A 21,611-nucleotide genomic window follows, 5' to 3' on the forward strand; every position below is an offset into this window, starting at 1 on the left:
CATGATCCCAGGGTTCAGGGATTGAGCCCCACATCGGGCTCTCTGCTCAGCAGGGAGCCTGCTTCCTTATCTCTCTGCCTGCTTCTCTGCCTACTTGTGATCTCCTGTCAAATAAATAAATAAAATTTAAAAAAACGAAAAAAAAAAGATTGTCAAGCAGGCCTGGGGTTTTTACAGATGGAAAAAAAAAATGGGTAAAAACAATAGTATTCAGGTTTTACACCAATCTGACTTGGAGTTCTTTTATTTTACAAAGCTACTATAAATCCCTTTTTCTCTCAGTGTTCTAAAACACCAGGACTCTGAATGTTATAGAAAGCATAAAGGCAAGGTAGATTTATAGTGTAAAAAAATCATGTGTGATTTTGATGGAGCCAAAACTAACCTAATAACCTAGAGTTGTAACAATGTTGGAAAAAAATGATTATGTTAGAAATCAAAACTTTACATTTAGAGATAAAACACACTATAAAAATTTTAATCATTCATGCTATACATTATTATGTATTTGTTAAAATAAAGTACTTCCTCATAAACCAATGTGGAAATATGTCTATGATACATTATGTAAAAATGACAAATGGCGTAACAATATAATGGCAATGATCCCATTAAAAAATATTTCTGAGGATAAATACACAAATATGTATTCATTTGTGTGTATATATACATGCACACATACACCTGTATTAATTTTGAAAAAGGTTTGAAAGCATTCACGTGAACGGTAACTGATTTTTATGGTTGTCAATATCTGATTAGTTTGATGATGATTTGGGGGATAAATATCACTAAGCATTCAAATACCTTTGTATCATAGAAATTAACTGAGATGCTTTAAAAAAATATGTAAGATCATTATATCCAAGCCTACATACAAATTACATTGCTTTTAAATCTTCAAAAAACACTCCAAATTTAGTAGTTGCTTAACTAGTAAAGATCACTAGCATCAAATTCCTATTTAGATATGAAGGTTTTCTCCCTAAATGGACTGAGGTTTAAAATGGGGGTGAGGGAAACTTACCTTGCCAAGATAAATCATTAAATAACTGCAAAATATCTAGGGATTAAGATCTTATAAATAATTGAAACAGTGAGCAACCGAACAGTATGTTAAACAAGTAGCTATAAAGTATACAATAAAAGTGGCAAAAATGACTGAAAGATGACAAAATATACAGAATCGTAATGTTAACTGAATTCTTCTCATTCAGGGATCTAAGTACTATATTTCAATTTCCTTAAATTCAGTAATTTAATAATCCTATAATTATTCTCTTCCCTTTGAGAATTCCTTATATTTATTACAATATTTAAACCTTCATTTTATTTAAAAGAAAAGACAATTTTCAATCTTATTAAAAATAAGATTTTTGAAAGTTTTTTTAAGTTAATTTTATTTTCTTTCAGAGTTCCAAAACTCATTGTTTATGCACCATACCCAAGATTTTTGTAAGTTATTATTTAGGTTGGGATAATTAAGTATTACTATAGGGCTTTACTACCATTACATTGAATGTAATGAAAGATACTTATTGTTCCTTAAGGCAAGTGGCAAATCTGCTAACATTTCTATAGAATAGCTATTTTTGCACTTGCATTTCTGCATGTGCACATATTTTACAGTAAAACAAGCGCACTCTTACCCCAGCTTTGAAAATCCCAGTGAAGTTCCAGATAAAAGTCACCTAGCTGAGAAACAAAATACAAATAATTACTGAATGCATCTTAGTTTAACAGCTCTTATATCTACTGAATATTTTGTTATTTTTTTCAATCTATAATCATAAAAGATCTATACAGGAACAGAAAGTAGTTTCAATTTCTGAATTGGAAGAAAAAATATGGTTAAATCACAAAATAAAATATTACAACAGTACACATTATTATACTTATCTACAAAGGAAAATATGCACCAACTGTACATTTTACAAGAATATTTTAATCACACTGAAACATATCTGAAACTGACAGGCATTTAAATTGGTGTCAACAGTGTTGGGAAAGGCAAGATGGCAGAGAAGAAGCAGACTGAAATGACATCAGATCCCAGGAGTTAAGCTAGGTAGGTATCAAACCATTCTGAATACCTACAAACTTAACAGGAGATAGAAGAAAAGAAGAGCAGCAACTCTAGGAACAGAAAACCCACCACTTTCTGAAAGGCAGGATGTGCGAAGAAGTGAATCCAAAGCAACGGGAAAACAGACCGCAGAGGGAGGGGCTGGCTCCTGGCAAGTGGCAAAGCAGTGCACAAAATTAGAACTTTCAGAAGTCTGCTCCACTGAGGGACATCGCTCCAGAGGTGAAGTAGGGGTGAAGCCCTCACAGGGACAGTGTGGTCTCAGGTCCCGTGGGGTCACAGAAAGATTGGGGGTGTCTGAGTGTGGCAGAGCTGTAGGGTATCGGGTTGGGGAAGCCTACTACAGAGACAGAGCCGAAGAATGAGCGTTCAGATCAGAGTTACCTTAAACCGGGATCCAAGGCACAGTCAGACCACTGCTCTTCCAGCAGGTACCCCATAAACAGCAGATCCAGGGAGACTCACCTTCCTCCTCCAGGAAGAGCAGTGCAGCAGTAATCTGCTAGGTTTGGAGACTCCAAACGGGGTCTCCAGCTAGAGTTTGGAGACAGTTTCTATCTCCAAACAGATAGAAACACTTGGTCACAGGCCGGATGAGCTCGGAGAGCAGCCAGAAACCAGGGAGTCAGGAGTGACTGACTGCTTATCTTTGAGGGCTCGCTGTGGAGTGAGGCCCCCAGCTCTCAGCTCCTATGGGGCGGGAAACTGGGAGACTGCCATTTTCATTCCCATCCTCCAAACAAGTACGGGAAGCATTCAGGAAACAAAAGCTCCAAGAGCGAACCCGAGATTACTTAGCCTAGTCCCTGGCAAGGGTGGTGCAATTCTGCCTAGGGCAAAGACATTTGAAAATCACTGCAAGAGGCCCTTCCCACAAAAGATCAGCAAAAACAGCCAGCCAAGACCAAGCTCACCAATCAAAGAGAAGAGTAGAACTCCAGAGCTAGGGGAAAGCAATGGATACAATTCATGGCTTTTTCCCCATGATACTTTAGTCTTGCAAAGTTAAATTTTTTTAATTTTATTTTTTCTTATTCTGTTTTTTTTTTAACTTTTCTTCTTTCCTCTTTTTTTTTAAAGATTTTATTTATTTATTTGACAGACAGAGATCACAAGTAGACAGAGAGGCAGGCAGAGAGAGAGAGGAGAGAAAGCCAGCTTCCCGCGGAGCAGAGAGGTCGACATAGGGCTCGATCCCAGGACCCCGGAACCACGACTCGAGCTGAAGGCAGAGGCCTTAACCCACTGAGCCACCCAGGCGCCCCTCCTCTTTCCTCTTTTAACTATTTTAAAGTTTATCATAACAATACCTTTCTAAAAAATCAAAAATCTTTTTAAACTTCCATTGTTATACTCATATTTTATCCCTTCATTGTATTTAACCTTATCTTTTGTATACATACAGGGTTTTTTTTACTAAAAAATTTTGGTATACAATTTCTTCAAATAGATCAAAATATACCCTAATCTAGCACATGGCTTTGTTCCAGTCTCCAGACTAAGCACATTCCCTCCTTTTTTTTTTCCAACCAATTTATCAATTCCTTTTTTAGAATCTTTTTTAAAATTTTTATCTTTACAGTCACACTCCATCCTTTCATCATGTTTACCCTTATTTTTGTCTATATATATAAATTTTTCTTTCTTTAAAATTTTGGGAGATAGGTTCTTCTAAGAGACCAATATACACCCAAAATCAAGTGAGTGGCTCTGTTCTATTCACCAGTCTAATATATATATATACACACACATATAATATGTGTGTGTGTGTGTGTGTGTGTGTGTATAAAATATTTTATTATTTATTTTTTAAATTTTTATTTCTTTTTTTCCCCCTTTCTTCTCCCCCCAGTTTTGACTCTCTTCTGGTTTGGTTAGCGTACATTTTTCTGCAGTCTTTGCCACCCTTTTGGCATTTTATAAACTCATTCATATATCCTTATCTGGATAAAATGACAAGGTGGAAAAACTCACCACAAAGAAGAGAACAAGAGGCAGTATCACTGGCTAAGGACCTAATCAACATGGACCTTGGGAATAGGTCAGAACAAGAGTTCAGAACTACATTTCTCAAGATGCTAGCTGGGCTCAAAAAAGCTATGGAAGATATCAGAGAAACCCTTTCTGGAGAAAAAGAACTAAAATCTAGCCAAATTGAAATTTAAAAAGCTATTAATGAGGTGCAATCAAAAATGGAGGCTCTTACTGCTAGGATAAATGAGGCAGAACAGAGAATTAGTGATATAGAAGAACACATAATGGAGAATAAAGAAGCTGAGCAAAAGAGAGACAAGCAACTACTGGACCATGAGGGGAGAAACTGAGAGAGAATTGATATGTTAAGATGAAACAACATTAGAATAATTGGGATTCCAGAAGAAGAAGAAAGAGAGAGGAGGGCAAAAGGTATACTGGAGCGAATTATAGTAGAGAATTTCCCCAATATAGCAAAGGGAACAAGCATCAAAATCCAGGAGGCAAAGAAAACCTTACTCAAAATTAATAAAATAGGTCTACACCCCATCATCTAATAGTGAAACATACAAGTCTTAGTGACAAAGAGAAAATCATAAAAGCAGCTCAAGACAAGAAGTCTGTAACATACAATGGTAGGCTTATTAGACTGACAGCAGACTTATCCACAGAGACCTGGCAGGCCAGAAAGAACTAGCATGATATATTCAGAGCACTAAATGAGAAAAATATGCAGCCAAGAATACTATATCCAGCTAGACTATCAATGAAAATAGAAGGAGAGATAAAAAGCTTCCAGGACAGGGTGCCTGGGTGGCTAAATGGGTTAAAGCCTCCGCCTTCAGCTCAGGTCATGATCCCAGGGTCCTGGGATTTAGGCCCGCATCGGGCTCTCCGCTCAGCAGGGAGCCTGTTTCCCCTCTCTCTCTCTCTCTCTCTCTCTCTGCCTGTCTCTCTGCCTGCCTGTCAAAAGACACAGGGTATCAGAATGGATAAAAAACAAAAACAACAACAAAAAACATATCAATATGCTGTCTACAAGAAACTCATTTGAGACCCAAAGAAACCTCCAAATTTAAAGTGAGGAGGTGAAAAACAATTTACCATGCTAATGGACATCAAAAGAAAGCTGGGGTGGCAATCCTAATATCAGATAAACTAGATTTTAAACCAAAGACTATAATAAGAGATGAGGAAGGACACTACATCATACTTAAAGGATCTACTCAACAAGAAGATCTAACAATTTTAAATATCTATGCCCCAAACATGGGAGCAGTCAACTATATAAACCAATTAATAACAAAATCAAAAAAAACACATCAACAGTAATACAATTAATAGTAGGGGACTTTAACACTCCCTCACTGAAATGGACAGATGTTCTAAGCAAAAGATCAACAAGGGAATAGTCTTTAAAGGACACACTGAACCAGATGGATATCACAGATATATTTAGAACATTCCATCCCAAAGCAACAGAATACACATTCTTCTCAGGTGCACATGGAACATTCTCCAGAATGGATTACATCCTGGGTCACAAATCAGGTCTCCACTGGTACCAAAAGATTGGGATCATTCCCTGCATACTTTCAGACCACAATGCTTTGAAACTAGAACTCAATCACAAGAGAAAAGTGGGAATGAACTCAAATACATGGAAGTTAAAGAGCATCCTACTAAGGAATGAATGGGTCAACCAGGAAATTAAAGAAAAATTGACAAAATTCATGGAAACAAACGAAAATGAAAACACAACTGTTCAAAATCTGTGGGGCACAGCAAAGGTGGTCTTGAGAGGAAAGTATATAGCGATACAACCCTTTCTCAGAAACAAGAAAGGTCTCAAGTACACAACCTAACCCTACAATTAAAGGGGCTGGAGAAAGAACAGCGAAGAAAGCCTAAGCCCAGCAGGAGAAAAGAAATAATAAAGATCAGAACAGAAATCAATAAAACAGAGACCAGAAAAACAATAGAACAGATCAACGAGACTAGGAGTTGGTTCTTTGAAAGAATTAGTAAGACCGATAAACCCCTGGCCAAACTTATCAAAAAGAAAAGAGAAAGGACCCAAATTAATAAAATCATGAATGGAAGAGGAGAGATCACAACCAACACCAAAGAAATACAAACAATTATAAGAACATATTAGAGCAACTGTATGCCAGCAAAGTTGACAATCTGGAAGAAATGGATGCACTCCTAGAGACATATAAATTATCAAAACTGAACCAGGAAGAAATGGAAACCCTGAACAGAACCACAACCAGTAAGGAGATTGAAGCAGTCATCAAAAATCTGCCAAAAAAAAAAAGAACCCAGGGCCAGACGGCTTTCCAGGGGAATTCTACCAAACATTTAAAGAAGAAACTTTCCTGAAACTGTTCCAAAAAATAGAAATGGAAGGAAAACTTCCAAACTCATTTTATGAGGCCAGCATTACCTTGATCCCAAAACCAGAAAAAGACCCCACCAAAAAGAAGAATTACAGACCAATATCCTTGATGAACACAGATGTGAAAATTCTCACCAAAATACTAGCCAGTAAGATCCAATAGTACATTAAAAGCATTATTCACCACGACCAAGTGGGATTTATTCCAGGGCTGCAAGGTTGGCTCAACATCCGCAAATCAATCAATGTGATACAATACATTAATAAAAGAAAGAACAAGAACCATATGATACTCTCAATAGATGCTGAAAAAGCATTTGACAAAGTACAGAATCCCTTCCTGATCGAAACTCTTCAAAGTATAGGGATAGAGGGCATATACCTCAATATCATCAAAGCCATCTATGAAAAACGCACCACAAATATCGTTCTCAATGGAGAAAAACTGAGAGCTTTTCCGCTAAGGTAGGAACACGGCAGGGGTATCCATTATCACCACCACTATTCAACATAGTTCTAGAAGTCCTAACCTCAGCAATCAAACAACAAAAAGAAATTAAAGGCATCCAAATCAGCAAAGAAGTCAAACTCTCACTCTTTGCAGATGATATGATACTTCATGTGGAAAACCCAAAAGACTCCACTCCAAATCTGCTAGAACTTGTACAGGAATTCAGTAAAGTGTCAGGATATAAAATCAATGCACAGAAATCAGTTGCATTTCTCTACACCAACAATAAGACAGAAGAAAGAGAAATTAAGGAGTCAATCCCATTTACAATTGCACCCAAAACCGTAAGATACCTAGGAATAAACCTAAACAAAGAGGCAAAGAACCTGAACTCAAAAAACTAGAGTACTCATGAAAGAAACTAAAGAAGACACAAAGAAATGGAAAAATGTTCCATGCTTATGGATTGGAAGAACAAATATTGTGAAAATGTCTATGCTACCTAAAGCAATCTACACATTTAATGCAATGCCTATCAAAATCCCATCCATTTTTTTTCAAAGAAATGGAACAAATAACCCTAAAATTTATATGGAAACAGAAAAGACCTCAAATAGCCAAAGGAATATTGAAAAAGAAAGCCAACGTTGGTAGCATCACAATTCCAGACTTCAAGCTCTATTTCAAAGCTGTTATCATCAAGACAGTATGGTATTGGCACAAAAACACACACTCAGATCAACGAAACAGAATAGAGAGCCCAGAAAGAGACGCTCAACTCTATGGTCAACTAATCTTCGACAAAGCAGGAAAGAATGTCCAATGGAAAAAAGACAGTCAACAAATGGTGTTGGGAGAATTGGACAGCCACATGCAGAAGAATGAAATTGGGCCATTTCCTTACAGAACACAAAAAATAACTCCACATGGATGAAAGACCTCAATGTGAGATAGGAATCCATCAAAATCCTTGAGAAGAACACAGGCAGCAACCGCTTCAACCTCAGCCGCAGCAACTTCTTCCTAGGAACATCGCCAAAGGCAAGGGAAGCAAGGGCAAAATGAACTATTGCGATTTTATCAAGATCGAAAGCTTTGGCACAGCAAAGGAAACAGTCAACAAAACCAAAAGACAACTGACAGAATGGGAGAAGATATTTACAAATGACATATCAGATAAAGGGCTAGTATCCAAAATCTATAAAGAGCTTAGCAAACTCAACACCCAAAGAACAGATAATCTAATCAAGAAATGGGCAGAGGACATGAACTGACATTTCTGCAAAGAAGACATCCAAATGGCCAACAGACACATGAAAAAATGCTCCACATCACTCGGCATTAGGAAAATCCAAACCAAAACCACAATGAGAAAACACCTCACACCAGTCAGAATGGCTAAAATTAACAAGTCAGGAAATGACAGATGCTGGCGAGGATGCGGAGAAAGGGGAACCCTCCTACACTGTTGGTGGGAATGCAAGCTGCTGCAGCCGCTCTGGAAAATAACATGGAGTTTCCTCAAAAAGTTGAAAATAGAGCTACCCTATGACCCAGCAATTGCACTACTGGGTATTTACCCTAAAGATACAATCATAGTGATCCGTAGGGGCACATGCACCTGAATGTTTATAGCAGCAATGTCCACAACAGCCAAACTATGGAAAGAACCTAGATGTCCATCAACAGATGAATGGATAAAGATGTGATTGAGATACACACACACACACACACACACACAATAGAATACTTTGCAGCCATCAAAAGAAATGAAATCTTGCTATATGCAAAGAAACAAGTCAATTGCTGAGCAAAACAAGTCAATCAGAGAAAGACAATTATCATATTATCTCCCTGATATGAAGAATTTGAGAGGCAGAGTGGGGGCTTTGGGGAGTAGGGAAGGAAAAAATGAAACAAGATGGGATTGGGAGAAAGACAAACCATAAAAGACTCTTAATCTTACAGTACAAACTGAGGGATGCTGGGGGGAGGCTAAGTGTGGAAAGGGTGGTCGGGTAATGGACATTGGGGAGGATATATGATATGGTGAGTACTGTGAAGTGTGCAGGACTGATGATTCACAGACCTGTACCCCTGAGGCAAATAATACATTATATGTTAATAAAAATAATTAATAAAAAATTTGTATCAATAAATAGTCCATTTATCAGCATAACCAAAATAATAATAACTATAACTATAAAAATAGCCAAACTTTTAGATGTTTTATAAAATAAGCTTCCAAAATGACTATTTGTGCACTCTCATAATGGACTAAGCAAATGACACTCTGAAATAGAAACTTTTTCTATAAAGTGGTAATACAAATTTACTAAATCTGAAATATGAAATTACATCATATGAGACGTTAAGTTTGTATTTCACAAATTAGAAGCTAGACAGCAAAGCCTATAACTGTTAAGGAAACTACTGTGATCAAATATTCTAAAAAAAAATTTATCTCTTGAGATATAAAACCAAAAAAGCATGCTTCAGAGGAGACACAGTTAACACGATAGGTCTATCTCTCACAGTTCTTTCAGACATCAAACATACAGTAGACAAAAATAAGAGAAAACAAAGCTCTCTTCCTTTCTGTGCCAGCACATCCAGCTCTTAAGATCAGAATGTAGGATAGACAAAAAGAGTTTTGTTATATAAAGAAAATGCTGTTCCTGGAGCAGATAGTGGTTTCAGTTCTTAGGGGATCATCCAATCCAAAGGACAAAGGAAAATTATTGCCATTACTTATGAACTACCTCCTTTTTTCTTAGACCTCTTATCTAATTCATTGAAAACAGTAATTCTTTATCTCCTTTCCTGGTTAAAAGTAAATGGTGCGTCCATAGGATTAAATTTATCCATTATAATCAGGATATTTTGTTTTATCATTATTGCTCAGTTCAAACAGGACTTTTACCATTTCTTGACTTGTAATAATCCAGAAATTAGACTGCATTTTAAAAATGCTTAAAAATACACTTATAATTTGCTCTTTAGCACAAGATCGGCAAAGAGATATAACTTACCTCTTTTAGGGCTTTTAATAATCGAGGTCGTTTTTCTTCAACACTTTCCCTGGATTGCTGCTTAAGCTTCCTTAAAAGAGCTGTAACTGAAGTTCAAATTAAATTTTTTTTAATTCAAAATAAATTTCACCATGCTAGATTGTCAATTACAGCTCAATTAAAAAAATTTATACAAAAAACTTTTTTATCATGTTAGAAAACACCGCTAGCTTACTATGCAAAGACATAAATATAGACATTATAAATAAGTCGATAAGTTTAATAAAACTGTTACGAACCTCCAAGAAAATTGAAAAGAGATACCTTAACATGAACTTATATTCACACTAGTATTCCTAGTTTTTAATTATCAGTGAGGATTTACCTAAGTGAGCCAAGATATCAATCTAAGTCAGATGATGCAATGTCCTGTTGTAACACTGATCTAAAAGATCTCTAAGACAGATCTCAAAAATCCCACTGGATATTACTTTTATAAAAATGTAGTTATTTGTAATTATTACTGGGTGTATCTGTTCTTTTCTTCCTAGAGGTTGTACTCTCAAAGACCACCACCTAGTAGAAAAAATACAAAAACGAATCCTATTTTATCCGTGAAAAAAACTTATGAATCTCTTAAAATCTGAAGCCCTCCATAGTCTTTTCTCAATGGTTCAGATGAGATTTAAACACACTGCCTAACTGCAAACTCCAGCTTTACTAATTATTAACTATATGTAAATGGACAAGTTAAATTTCCCTAAATTTCAGTTTCTTTCTTTCATTTGCCAAGTAAAAAATAAAGTGAAATCTACACAGAATTTCTGTAAAGGCTCAATATAAGTTGCTTACTACTGTGCCTGCAATTAAGTAAATATAATTTTTACCTATTAGAATAAAGGTCTAAAATTGACTAGCAAATATCAATCAGTCCCTAACATTTACTGAAATAAGGGAAAATATTAGACTTAAATCAAGTAAGCCTAACAAAAGATAAGAAGATAGAAAATAAGCACAGGGGGAAAATACGTACATCACTACATGCTGACTTCCTCTTAGTCCTGACATATTTTTCACATATATCTATATATCTGAATATATATATTCATATACATTTAAAAATACTATTATTTTTACTATTTTACAATATTCATTCTTATAAACTACTTAAAGCCTTATGTGGAATACAGAAGCAAAAGGTAAAAAAAATAGAAAAACGAAGAAGACAGTACTGAAAGCTTGAACCAGATTTGTTTTGTTTACAATGGCCAAAATAGGAAAAAAACTAGAGAAAAATCTGAAAAACGGTGCAATCTATTCTTACCTTGAACCACACTTCTACCCATAACCCCACTGTATTTTAAAGAGTCAAAAATCAAACAACAAATTTAAATTACTCATGGTCTTTCGGAACAACAGAAGAGGCTGAGACGAGCCCTAGAAACCAAGGTGCGCGACCTCATCTCATCATATAGTCCTACAGCTAGCTTTGTGATGTAGGTCAATAGCTTCCAAATACAAGTCTACATTTCAGTGCCCAACTGTTCAAGTTCCCAGTGATATGCACTAAAATGAATATTTTTTTCAATTTAAGGATTATTCTTTCTGCTATTTTTGGTTTCAAAATGTCTTTTTTTAATGAAATAGTGATCACAGCAAGAAAGCAAATTATCTTTTTTTAAAATTTTTACACCCTAAAATGAAGTGTTACCTACTCCACCTCAATCCTCAAATACAATTTTTTTCTGGCCTGTGAAATCCAAATAGTCTGAGAACCAATGACCAGGATAATCATTAAAGTTCCTTCCAGATATAAATTTATATGAATCTGGTTAACCTCATATTTGTTTGATTTAACTTTAATATAAAAGCTTTATTAGCCAAATGTAGTAGAATTCTTTTTATGATTAATTAAAATTTTATAATTAATTAAAATTTTATAATTTATAATAAACTCAAGTATTTTAATAAATCTTCCTTGCCTTTAAGGAAGGCAATTTGCCTTCAAATTCAAACAAACCTCTGTGAATGTAAGGAAAAGAAAGAATTCAACTCCTATATAGAAAAGAAATCTTAATAAAAAGCAGAAGTTATATATTTTTCACCAGGTAAATATATTGAAACTGACTGAACACATGTAGTAAATAACAGTTACATTAAAATGGCCAAACATTATTAAAAAGATAGTGATAAAGAGATTTACATTACATTAAAAAATAACGTCAACTCAAACCTTCTCATGAAAATGGAAACAAACATTCAGAATGCAATTATACAAAATTAGCAGTATGTTTTTGTGGGATCAGGATTTGTACTTCCATATTGTAAGAATCACATTGACGATGACTGATAATAAAGACAAAATTAGCTTTAGAGGATTTGGATGGTATTAGAATTCATACAAAGACTCAAAGAACTCCAATAAACCACAACTTAATTAACTTTCTCTTTCTTTTCCCACACAAAGTACTTTTAAAATACTCAGTTGGGTGTGCCTAAAACCTTTGGAACTATGCCCTCCTGCTCCAAGAATTACTTAAATCTGTATTTTCTGCTCTCCACTTCCTTCTATGCTCCAGAATAATTATTTCCCACTTCTGTGGACATATCATAGATAACTCAAACTCAACAAATCTAACATCAAATTAATTAAATCCAAGACTGATAGCTCTCCGATACTGATCTATGCTGATTACTGTTCACCACGCATCATAAGGCAGAAAAGCAACATAATTTTGAAATTTTATTAACTCTAAAGTGAAATGATTCTATTTTTTTAAAGTTCATTTTTTAGTAAGCTCTACAGACAACTTGGGGCAATCAAACTCACGACCCTGAGATCAAGAGTTACCTGCGTTTCTGATTAAGCCAACCAGGTGTCCTCCCTAAGTGAAATAATTTTAAATAGTCTCCAAAAAATACAGTATGATTTCATTCTACAGCACAAAAACATCAGCAGAAATCAGACCAAAAAAGAAATAGGTCACAGTGCTTGCTAATAATTTACAGTATCAGATTATATTTTGCTAATTAGATAATAATTCAGTAAAAATTATATTAAGATTATCTCTAATTTTTAAAAAATAATGTAATTTTCGATGCCTAGAAAATTTTAATGTAACACAAGCTAAATAATCAAAAATTTAAGTCATAATTTTTAAAACAATTTCAAAGTATAGACCCATTTAATACCATTATAAATACATCCATATATTTCTAAATATGTAGCTTAAAAGTTGTTAAATTTCCTATTCTTTAAGTTAGCTGTTAAATATTTCCATTTCATATGATGGGAAATAACTTAAAAAGCACTGACTAATTATGGATATATAATGATACAGTGACTGGCAAAGGAATACTATTCAGAATATATATCTAAGACATCACTCTATAGTAAAAAAAATCACTTTAAAAGCAGATCTTAACTACTATGGGCCTCAATATTTTATATTAAAATCTAGTAACTGATTTTTCAAGAAAACGGTTTCTTGACCTTCCCAATAGATTAAGCTCCTAAAGAGCAGAGACCATGTCTTCATTTTCTACATCTTACTATACATACATGCTTTGTATTAAGAATTCAAAAAATATTCACTGACTCTAAATAAAAGTTATGTGAAAGCCACATAAGTCTCAATTTAAGTCAGAAACCCAGGAGTCCATCTGGTTTCCTCTCCATTCTACTAATGGGTTAGAAATATCAAAGAAAGTTCCTTCAGACTGGTTGCTGCAACTTCTAGTTTATTCTCAGTTTGTTTTATCTGTACATGTTTTTGTCCTTTCCCTGACATAATTCTAGGATTACTATGGTTTCTTATTCTCAAAAGAGTCTCTTGATTTTGTCCAAAAAGGACAACTGTCAATGAATAACAACAAATATATATATATATATATATATATATTCATATAATTGTTAAATCATCACAATTTTATCTCGTTAAATCCTAAGCCCAAATGTAATGTCACCATTAAAAGCTGCCAAAGAAGTCCCACAAAGATGTAGTATGTGGATTACATATGAAGTTAAGACATAAGAGCCCAAAATGAAGTATCAAATAGAACTAAATCCACATAACATCCTAAGAACGTTCAATCTTAATGCACTTATTTAACAAAACTGCCCAAAATTTTATTGTTCCTTCCACAAGTCGAGATTTCATTATTTTCAACCTCAAAGTATAAAAAGATATTTCCAGAAATATAATATTCTTATTCATCCAGATTTATTTTTATAAAAATAAATTCATTTTTATAAAAACTATTTGAGATGTGCTTAACAAAAATAAAACCTGTATATGAAGTTGAAAAAAAAAATTGGAATAGGAGGAGGGAAGGTAGAGTAACTGAATACTTTGTATACTGTGAAAAAACATGTGACTTTTTTTTTAATTCTCAAAGACCAAAACAAAGAGACTTTCTTCTCACTTTCAGCCAAGCCTATTCCCACCAATTAAAGTAAAAAGATAACTGTTATAACACACTGATTATTTTCAGTTCCAATTAATGTTGCATATAATTAGCTGCCAGAAAGGACAATCAGAGTTCAGTGCTTTTAAAAATACTTCATATTGAATAAATAAAACAGTGGAAGCCTATCAGTGAGTAGAATAGTGTAAAAGAAAAAATTTATAAATAATATACTTTCAAACATGACTCCTCAATTCTTTTTATGTACTATCTAATATCCAAGCTCCTAAATCATGAATAATTCACATATAAGTTTATAAATAACTACAAACATTTCATACTATGGAAAGTTACACTAAATGAAAATTATATCAAATGCATCACTTCATATTTTTAAATAGCAAAATATATTTTTATAGCAAAAACAAGTAATTTGTATTGCTTACTCATCTGTCTATCTCCATAGCTGATGGCTTCCGCCAGAGGGCTCCATCCCTGAGCATTTTTCACCTTTACTGGAGCATTGTGAGCCAAAAGTAAATGGGCACATTCTGAAACATGAAGTGGTAATAATATCAAACATCGTGTTATTTTTAGAATCCCTAAATACAAAAATCATTTAGAAATTTAAGAAACCAATGTAATACAAATAGATCTATAGTATAGAGATAAAAATAATAAAATAATTTTTAAAAGTCCTATATATCTAAACAAGGTTATTTCAGATCCTCAGATTCAAGAAGTATCCATTCCATTACTTAAAAATAGATTGTATCTCTCCAAAGAAGTACTATTTTGAGAATATTTACATAGTATAAAAGATAACCCAGGATCCCCAAGAGTAATTTACATCAAAATTCTACTAATAAAACTCAAAAGAGGATTTGTATATATGCAATGTTAAGTGGAAAGTTCCTAATTTATTTCAGAAAAAAAAAAAAAAGTGGGGAGCCTGGGTGGCTCAGTAGTTAAGCATCTGCCTTTGGCTCAGGTCATGATCCCAGGGTCCTGGGATGGAGCCCCACATCCGGCTCCCTGCTCAGCAAAAAGCCTACTTCTCCCTCTCCCACTCCCTCTGCTTGCATTCCCTCTCTCACTGTGTCTCTCTCTGTCAAATAAATAAATAAAATCTTTAAAAAGAAAAAATTGAAAAAGAAAAAAAGTGCTTTCAAAAAGGTAATGCCTCCATAAACCCTTAATTTTCAAATGTTACAATTCTTTTACTTCAGGAAAACACCCAAAAGAGGAAAAAATCTGTTTATGATTCCAAGGACAAACCTGGACAGTCTAGTAACCAAAAGAAGTCTAAGGTATAGACCCTCATATAGGGTGCGGATACCCTTCTTAAAAATTAGAAATAAAAAGTATATTAATAAGCAAAACGTTCAAAACCGAGACTCATGGGAAATTTAGGATGGCTATCCATTCCAAATTTCCTAAAGGAATGGTTCGTTCATTCATTCAATTAATCATTCAGCAAATATTTACCAAGTGCCTATTTCATGCCATTTAAAGTCCTCCATATAAGCAGTGAGAAGATAAGGTCTTGCTATCAGAGAGCTTACATCCTTTGTTAGAAGAAAATAAGCAAACTAGTAAGTTAAAAAAAAAAAGTCAGATAATGATAAGTGTTTTGAAGGAAATAAGGGTCTTATGACAGTATCATGTAGTTGAACACAGGTGGAAGAAGAATGTGATTCTTAGTTCTGGGAGGAGTAACTATACCAGCACACAGAACTAGGAATAACTAAACTAAGTTTTATTAGAATAAAGTAATATAAACATAGAAATTTCACAAATGTGCTTAAGAAAGTCTACAGCAGTATATAAGAATATAGGTATAAGAGAGGTTCCTGGGTGGCTCTGTAAGTAATCGTCCGACTCTTGATTTCCTGAGATTAAGCCCCACAATCAGGCTCTGTGCTGGTGTTGTCTGTTTAAGATTCCCTCTACCTCTGCCCCTCCCCCTCCCTTTACTCCCTCTCCCTCCCTCCAAAAAGAGGAGAGAATATATGTACAAAAATATATATTGTAGCAGTTTATAATCGCAAATATATGGGAAACTAAATGAATATCCACCATGGGGGAATGACTGACTAACAGGATGCATCTATACCACTGGAGTAATATACAGCCATTTTTTAAGAATAGTGTCATATTGGGGAGCCTGGGTAGCTCGGTGTTTGGTTAAAGCCTCTGCCTTTGGCTCAGGTCATGATCCCAGGGTCCTGGGATCGAGCCCCACATCGGGCTCTCTGCTCAGCAGGGAGTCTACTTCCACCTCTCTCTCTGCCTGCTTCTCTGCCTACTTGTGATCTCTCTCTCTCTTTGTCAAATAAACAAATAAATAAAAATCTAAAAAAAAAAAAAAAAGAATAGTGTCATATCAAAAGGACAAAGGAACAAGGCCAAATGGTCAGCTACTGGCCAAATTTGGGAAACAGAGCATCAAAAAGAGTAATGATTAGTTATAACACATTAAACTAAAGACAATCAATTTCAGAAAAATGCCAGCTAATAAATGTAGAAGAAATGGCAGAATTTGAAAATTAGTATATTACATCACCAAAGTAATAACTGACTTTGGCAAATGTCCTCAATGAATGCTAAAGCCATTATGTAAAATGCTATGGTGCCGGAAAAGAGGATATTCACATGATATCAAAATATTATACCAAGATCACCTATTAATTACAAAGAGAAAAATGTTCCTTTCCAGTGAAGGCATCTGGAGATCATCAGCTTAAATAAGTGACCAAACATAACGGCATTAATGGTGGCATAACTTGACATTATGTGTTTCTAATGTGACATAATATCAAGTTCCTAACATCACCTACGCAGTACTCTTTCCAGAAATATTTAACTTGAATCAAATCAAGTCTTACTAATTTTGAATTTGCAGAAAAGATACAAGATAAGGAACAAGTTAAATTACATTATGAGAAAATAATTAGGCAAATCTGAGATGGGAAATATTCTATAAATTCTATTCAAAAAGTGAAGTACAAAGGAAGAAGAAAAAGCAGGTAAACTTTTCTAGATTAAAATAAAGTAACATAACAACCAAATGCAAATGAGTATATTGATTCAATATAAAGTATATATAAAAGAAATTTTTGGAACAACTGGAAAAATTAAAATATGGATTCTATATTAGAGATTATAACAATATTATTAATTTTTGTAAGTGTGATAATGATAGGGGTGCCTGGGTAGCTCAGGTGGCTAAGCATCTGCCTTCAGTTCAGGTCAGGGTCCAGGGTCCTAGATCGAGCCCATGTTGGGCTCCTGCTTAGCACGGAGCCTGTTTCTCCCTCTCCCTCTGCCTTCCTCTCCCCCTGCTTGTGCTCTGTCAAATAAATAAGTAAAATCTTTTTTTTAAAAAAAGTGTGATAATGATACTGTGGTTATGAAAGAGAATGTCCTTATTCTTAGAGATGCATGCTAAGGTACTTGGTGGTAAAATGTCATGATGTCTACATCTAACTTTCAAATGATACAGTGAAAATAATATATGTAACACTAAGAGAGAAACAAAGCAAATATGATAAAATGTTAATAACTACTGAACCTAGGTAGAGTATTAAAATGTTCATTGTGATCATGAAATCATTCTGAATACCCAAGAACCCGACCTGAGGATTGATAGAACAAACTGCACAACTAAATGGAGAGAAAAGGCCACAACAAGGAAGGTGGGAAGTGCAGAGAAGTGGTTTGAGAGAGAAAAGGATTGTGGGTGCTGGGGAGGGGAAATAGCCCTGGTTATGGAGAAATGTGAGAGAGTGGAGCACACAGGGATAAGCACAAGAAGAACACTTCCCCAAAGCCATTGGCTGGGAAAATGAGAGGGGCTGATTCTCATGAGGTTTTGCAACCAGCAGGACTCAAAGACTGGAGTTTTAGAAGTTCCGGCCTTCGCTGGCATAAAGACCTGAGGGTACTGCCCTACTGCTGGAGAGAAGGCAGGCATGCCACCCCTGGGAAGATAGCATAATCTGAGGATCACCTATGATACATGGAGGGAGACCGTTTACTCTTCCTGGAGTGCATCTGTGATGGCAGTGTCTCTCTGTGGACAAGAGCCCATGGGCACTATTTCATTCCCCTGTCTCTCAGTGTAAGTGCAGAGGCTAATCCAGACACTGGAAACTAGCTGTTTAGCATGCTTTGCTCCAAATACCACACCTCTACCACTGGCACCACCGCCCTTCTGGGTCAAACCTGCGTCGGGCCCAGGGCAGCAACAAAGTCCCTAAAGTCTTAAGTTTTAAAAGTAAGCAGACCTGGGAGCACCTGGATGGCTCAATCCAACTCCTGGCTTCAACTCAGGTTATGATCTCCAGATCCTGGGATTGAGCCTGAATCAGGTTTGCACTCAGTGAGAACTTGGCTTGAGATTCTCTACCTCTCCCTCCCCTTCTGCCCCTCTCCCCACTCATGTCAGCATGCTCTCTTAAAATCTTAAAAGTAAGCAGGCTTGACTGTGATAGAGCCCAAACTGAATAGTGCTGCTCTAGGCAGACATGCAAACTGGACACAGGTAATATGAAAATAGGGATCGCAAAAATGGCTAGGAAACATGAGCGGAAATTATTTGCGTTTCTGGGAAGGTTACCTGAGAGCAGCAGGCATGGACTCCCCTCTCCCAGGACAAAGGAGTTGGCTGGAGCCATTTCCCTCCCAGGTCCCTCAGCAGAAACCAACTTCAGAAAACAGCACAGCACCAACACTCCCTACCTAACATGTTTACACCAGCTCCTGCCCCATCTGCTCTGCTGGTGCTGCTTTTCTCAAGCAAGTGTGCCCAATGACCAGTGAGCAGACCCCTCTCCCAGGAAGACCAGCACAAACTCCCACACACACCACATTTATTGACCACAGAGTTCTGCAAAGCTTCAACTCTAGTGCAAATAGCATCAGGTCTTATTTAACAAACAGACCAGAGCACACCTAGTTAAAACTCATCCCACTCTGGCCAAGTCTAGACACTGTCCACTGGAGGCAAAGAGAGCCTCTGTAGAGGACTGACCTGAGGGAAAGGGCAGTGAAAACAAGCAGCAGAGTACAGGCAGCACACACCAGAGGCACTTCCTCAAGTGCCAGACCCTGGACATTATATGACCTCTTCTTCATAAAGCCATTACTCACAGGAACAGGAAGCATAACAGGATTTTCTAACACAGAGAAGACAGAGACCTATACAAAATGCCAAGATGGAGGAATTCATCCCAAGCGAAAAAACAAGAAAAGGTCACAGCCATTCAGAATAGGAGAAATGAAGAGTTCTCCAGATGAATAAAAGCTAGAGGACTTTGTGAAAAGCTAAAGGACTTTTTTGCCCTGCAAAAAATACTAAAGGGGACTCTTTGAATGGATAAAGAAGATGTGGTGTATATATACAATGGAATACTATGCAGCCATCAAAAAATGAAATCTTGACATTTGTGACAACGTGGATGAAACTAGAGGGTATTATGCTTAGCAAAATAAGTCAATTGGAGAAAGACAACTATCATATGATCCCCCTGATATGAGGAAGTGGAGATGCAACATGGGGGGTTTGTTGGGGGTAGGAAAAGAATAAATGAAACAAGATGGGATCGGGAGGGAGACAAACCATAAGAGACTCTTAATGTCCCAAAACAAACTGTGGCCAGAGGGAGGGGTGTAGGGAGAGGGTGGTGAGGTTATGGACATTGGGGAGGGTATGTGCTATGGTGAGTGCTGTAACCTGGTGATGCACAGACCTATACCCCTGGGGCTAATAATACATTATATGTTTATTAAAAATTGTTTTTAATTATTAAAAATAAAAAAAGAAAAAAGAAAAGGTTGAGATCATACCATGCATCTTTTCTGGCCAAAACACTATCAAACTTCAAGTCAACCACAAGTAAAAACTTGGGAAGTCCACAAATACATGGAAAGTGCTACTACAGACTGAATGGGTCAACCAGAAAATTAAAGGAGAAATTAAAAAAAAAAAATACAAGGGAACAAATAAAAATGAAAGCACAATGATCCAAAACATTGGGTAAAAGCAAAAGCAGCCATAAGAGGACAGTATATAGCAATACAGGCCTAACTCAAGAGGCAAGAAAAATCTCAAATAAACAACCTAACTTTATACCTCAGAGAGGTAGAAAAAGAACAACAAACAAAGCAAAGCCTAGAGCCAGCAGAGGAAGGGGAATAATAAAGATTTGAGTGGGAAAATGATATAGAAACTAAAAACAAACAAACAAAAAAAAGTAGATCAGATCAATGAAACCAGGACCTGGTTCTCTGAAAAAATTAATAAAATTGATAAACACCTAGCCAGCCATATTAAAAAGAAAAGAGAAAGGACCCAAATAAATAAATTTATAAGCAATAAGAAATAAGAAAATAAGAAGTGAGAAATAACAACCAATGCCACAGAAATACAAGCAATTATAACAGAATACTATGAAAAATTATATGTCAAAAAAATCATTCTGGAAGAAATAAATTCCTAGAAACATATGAACTACTAAAATTCAAGCAATAAGAAACAGAAAATTTGAATGGACCATTAACCAGTGAAGAAATTGAATCAGTAATCAAAAGTCTCCCAACAAAGTCCAGGACCAGATGGCTTCCCAGGGGAGTTCTACTGAACATTCAAAGAAGAGTTAATACCAATTCTTCTCAATCTATTCCAAAAAATAGAAACAGAAGGAAAACTTTCAAACTTATTCTATGAGTCCAGCATAATCCCAATTCTAAAACCAGATAAAGACTTCATTTAAAAAAGAGAACTACAGGTCAATATCCCTGATGAACATGGATGCAAAAATTCTCAGTACAATACTAGCAAACTGAATTCAAAAATACATTAAAAAAATCATTCACCATAATTAAGTGGGATTTACTCGTGGTTTGCAACAATGACTCAATCAATGTGATACACTAGATTAATAAAGAAAGGATAAGAACCATATGATCCTCTCAATAGATGCAGAAAAATCATTCGACAAAGTATAACATCCATTCATGATAAAAACCCTCAATAAAGTGGGTTTAGAGATAACAAGTCCATAATAATAAAAACTATAAAGATCATATATGAAAAAACCATAGTTAATATTCTCAATGGGAAAAAACTGAGAGCTTTCCCTCCACCGTCAAGAACAAGACAGGGATGTCCAATTTCCCCAGTTATTTAACATAGTACTGGAAGCCTTCACCTCAGCAATCAGACCACAAAAAAGAATAAAAGGCATCCAAAATCAGCAAGAAAGAAGTCAAACTTTC

The 21,611-nt window shown here is 35.5% G+C and overlaps 1 protein-coding gene across 1 annotated transcript in view; it reads right to left on the reverse strand.

Annotated features, from left to right (window-relative positions):
• The window catches only part of ANKRD13C (ankyrin repeat domain 13C), a 97,626-nt gene that overhangs the window by 47,183 nt on the left and 28,832 nt on the right, over nucleotides 1–21,611 (reverse strand). Inside the window, exons 3-5 of the mRNA XM_004763008.3 lie at nucleotides 14,777–14,881; nucleotides 9,945–10,030; nucleotides 1,650–1,695 (exon numbers count right to left, since the gene is read on the reverse strand). Coding sequence (XP_004763065.1) covers nucleotides 1,650–1,695; nucleotides 9,945–10,030; nucleotides 14,777–14,881 — 237 coding nt within the window. The remainder of the gene's footprint in view (nucleotides 1–1,649; nucleotides 1,696–9,944; nucleotides 10,031–14,776; nucleotides 14,882–21,611) is intronic.

The sequence above is a fragment of the Mustela putorius genome, unplaced genomic scaffold (genome assembly GCF_011764305.1).
Source record: "Mustela putorius furo isolate JIRA1106 unplaced genomic scaffold, ASM1176430v1.1 tig00003853_pilon_pilon_pilon, whole genome shotgun sequence".
Taxonomy (NCBI): domain Eukaryota; kingdom Metazoa; phylum Chordata; class Mammalia; order Carnivora; family Mustelidae; genus Mustela; species Mustela putorius.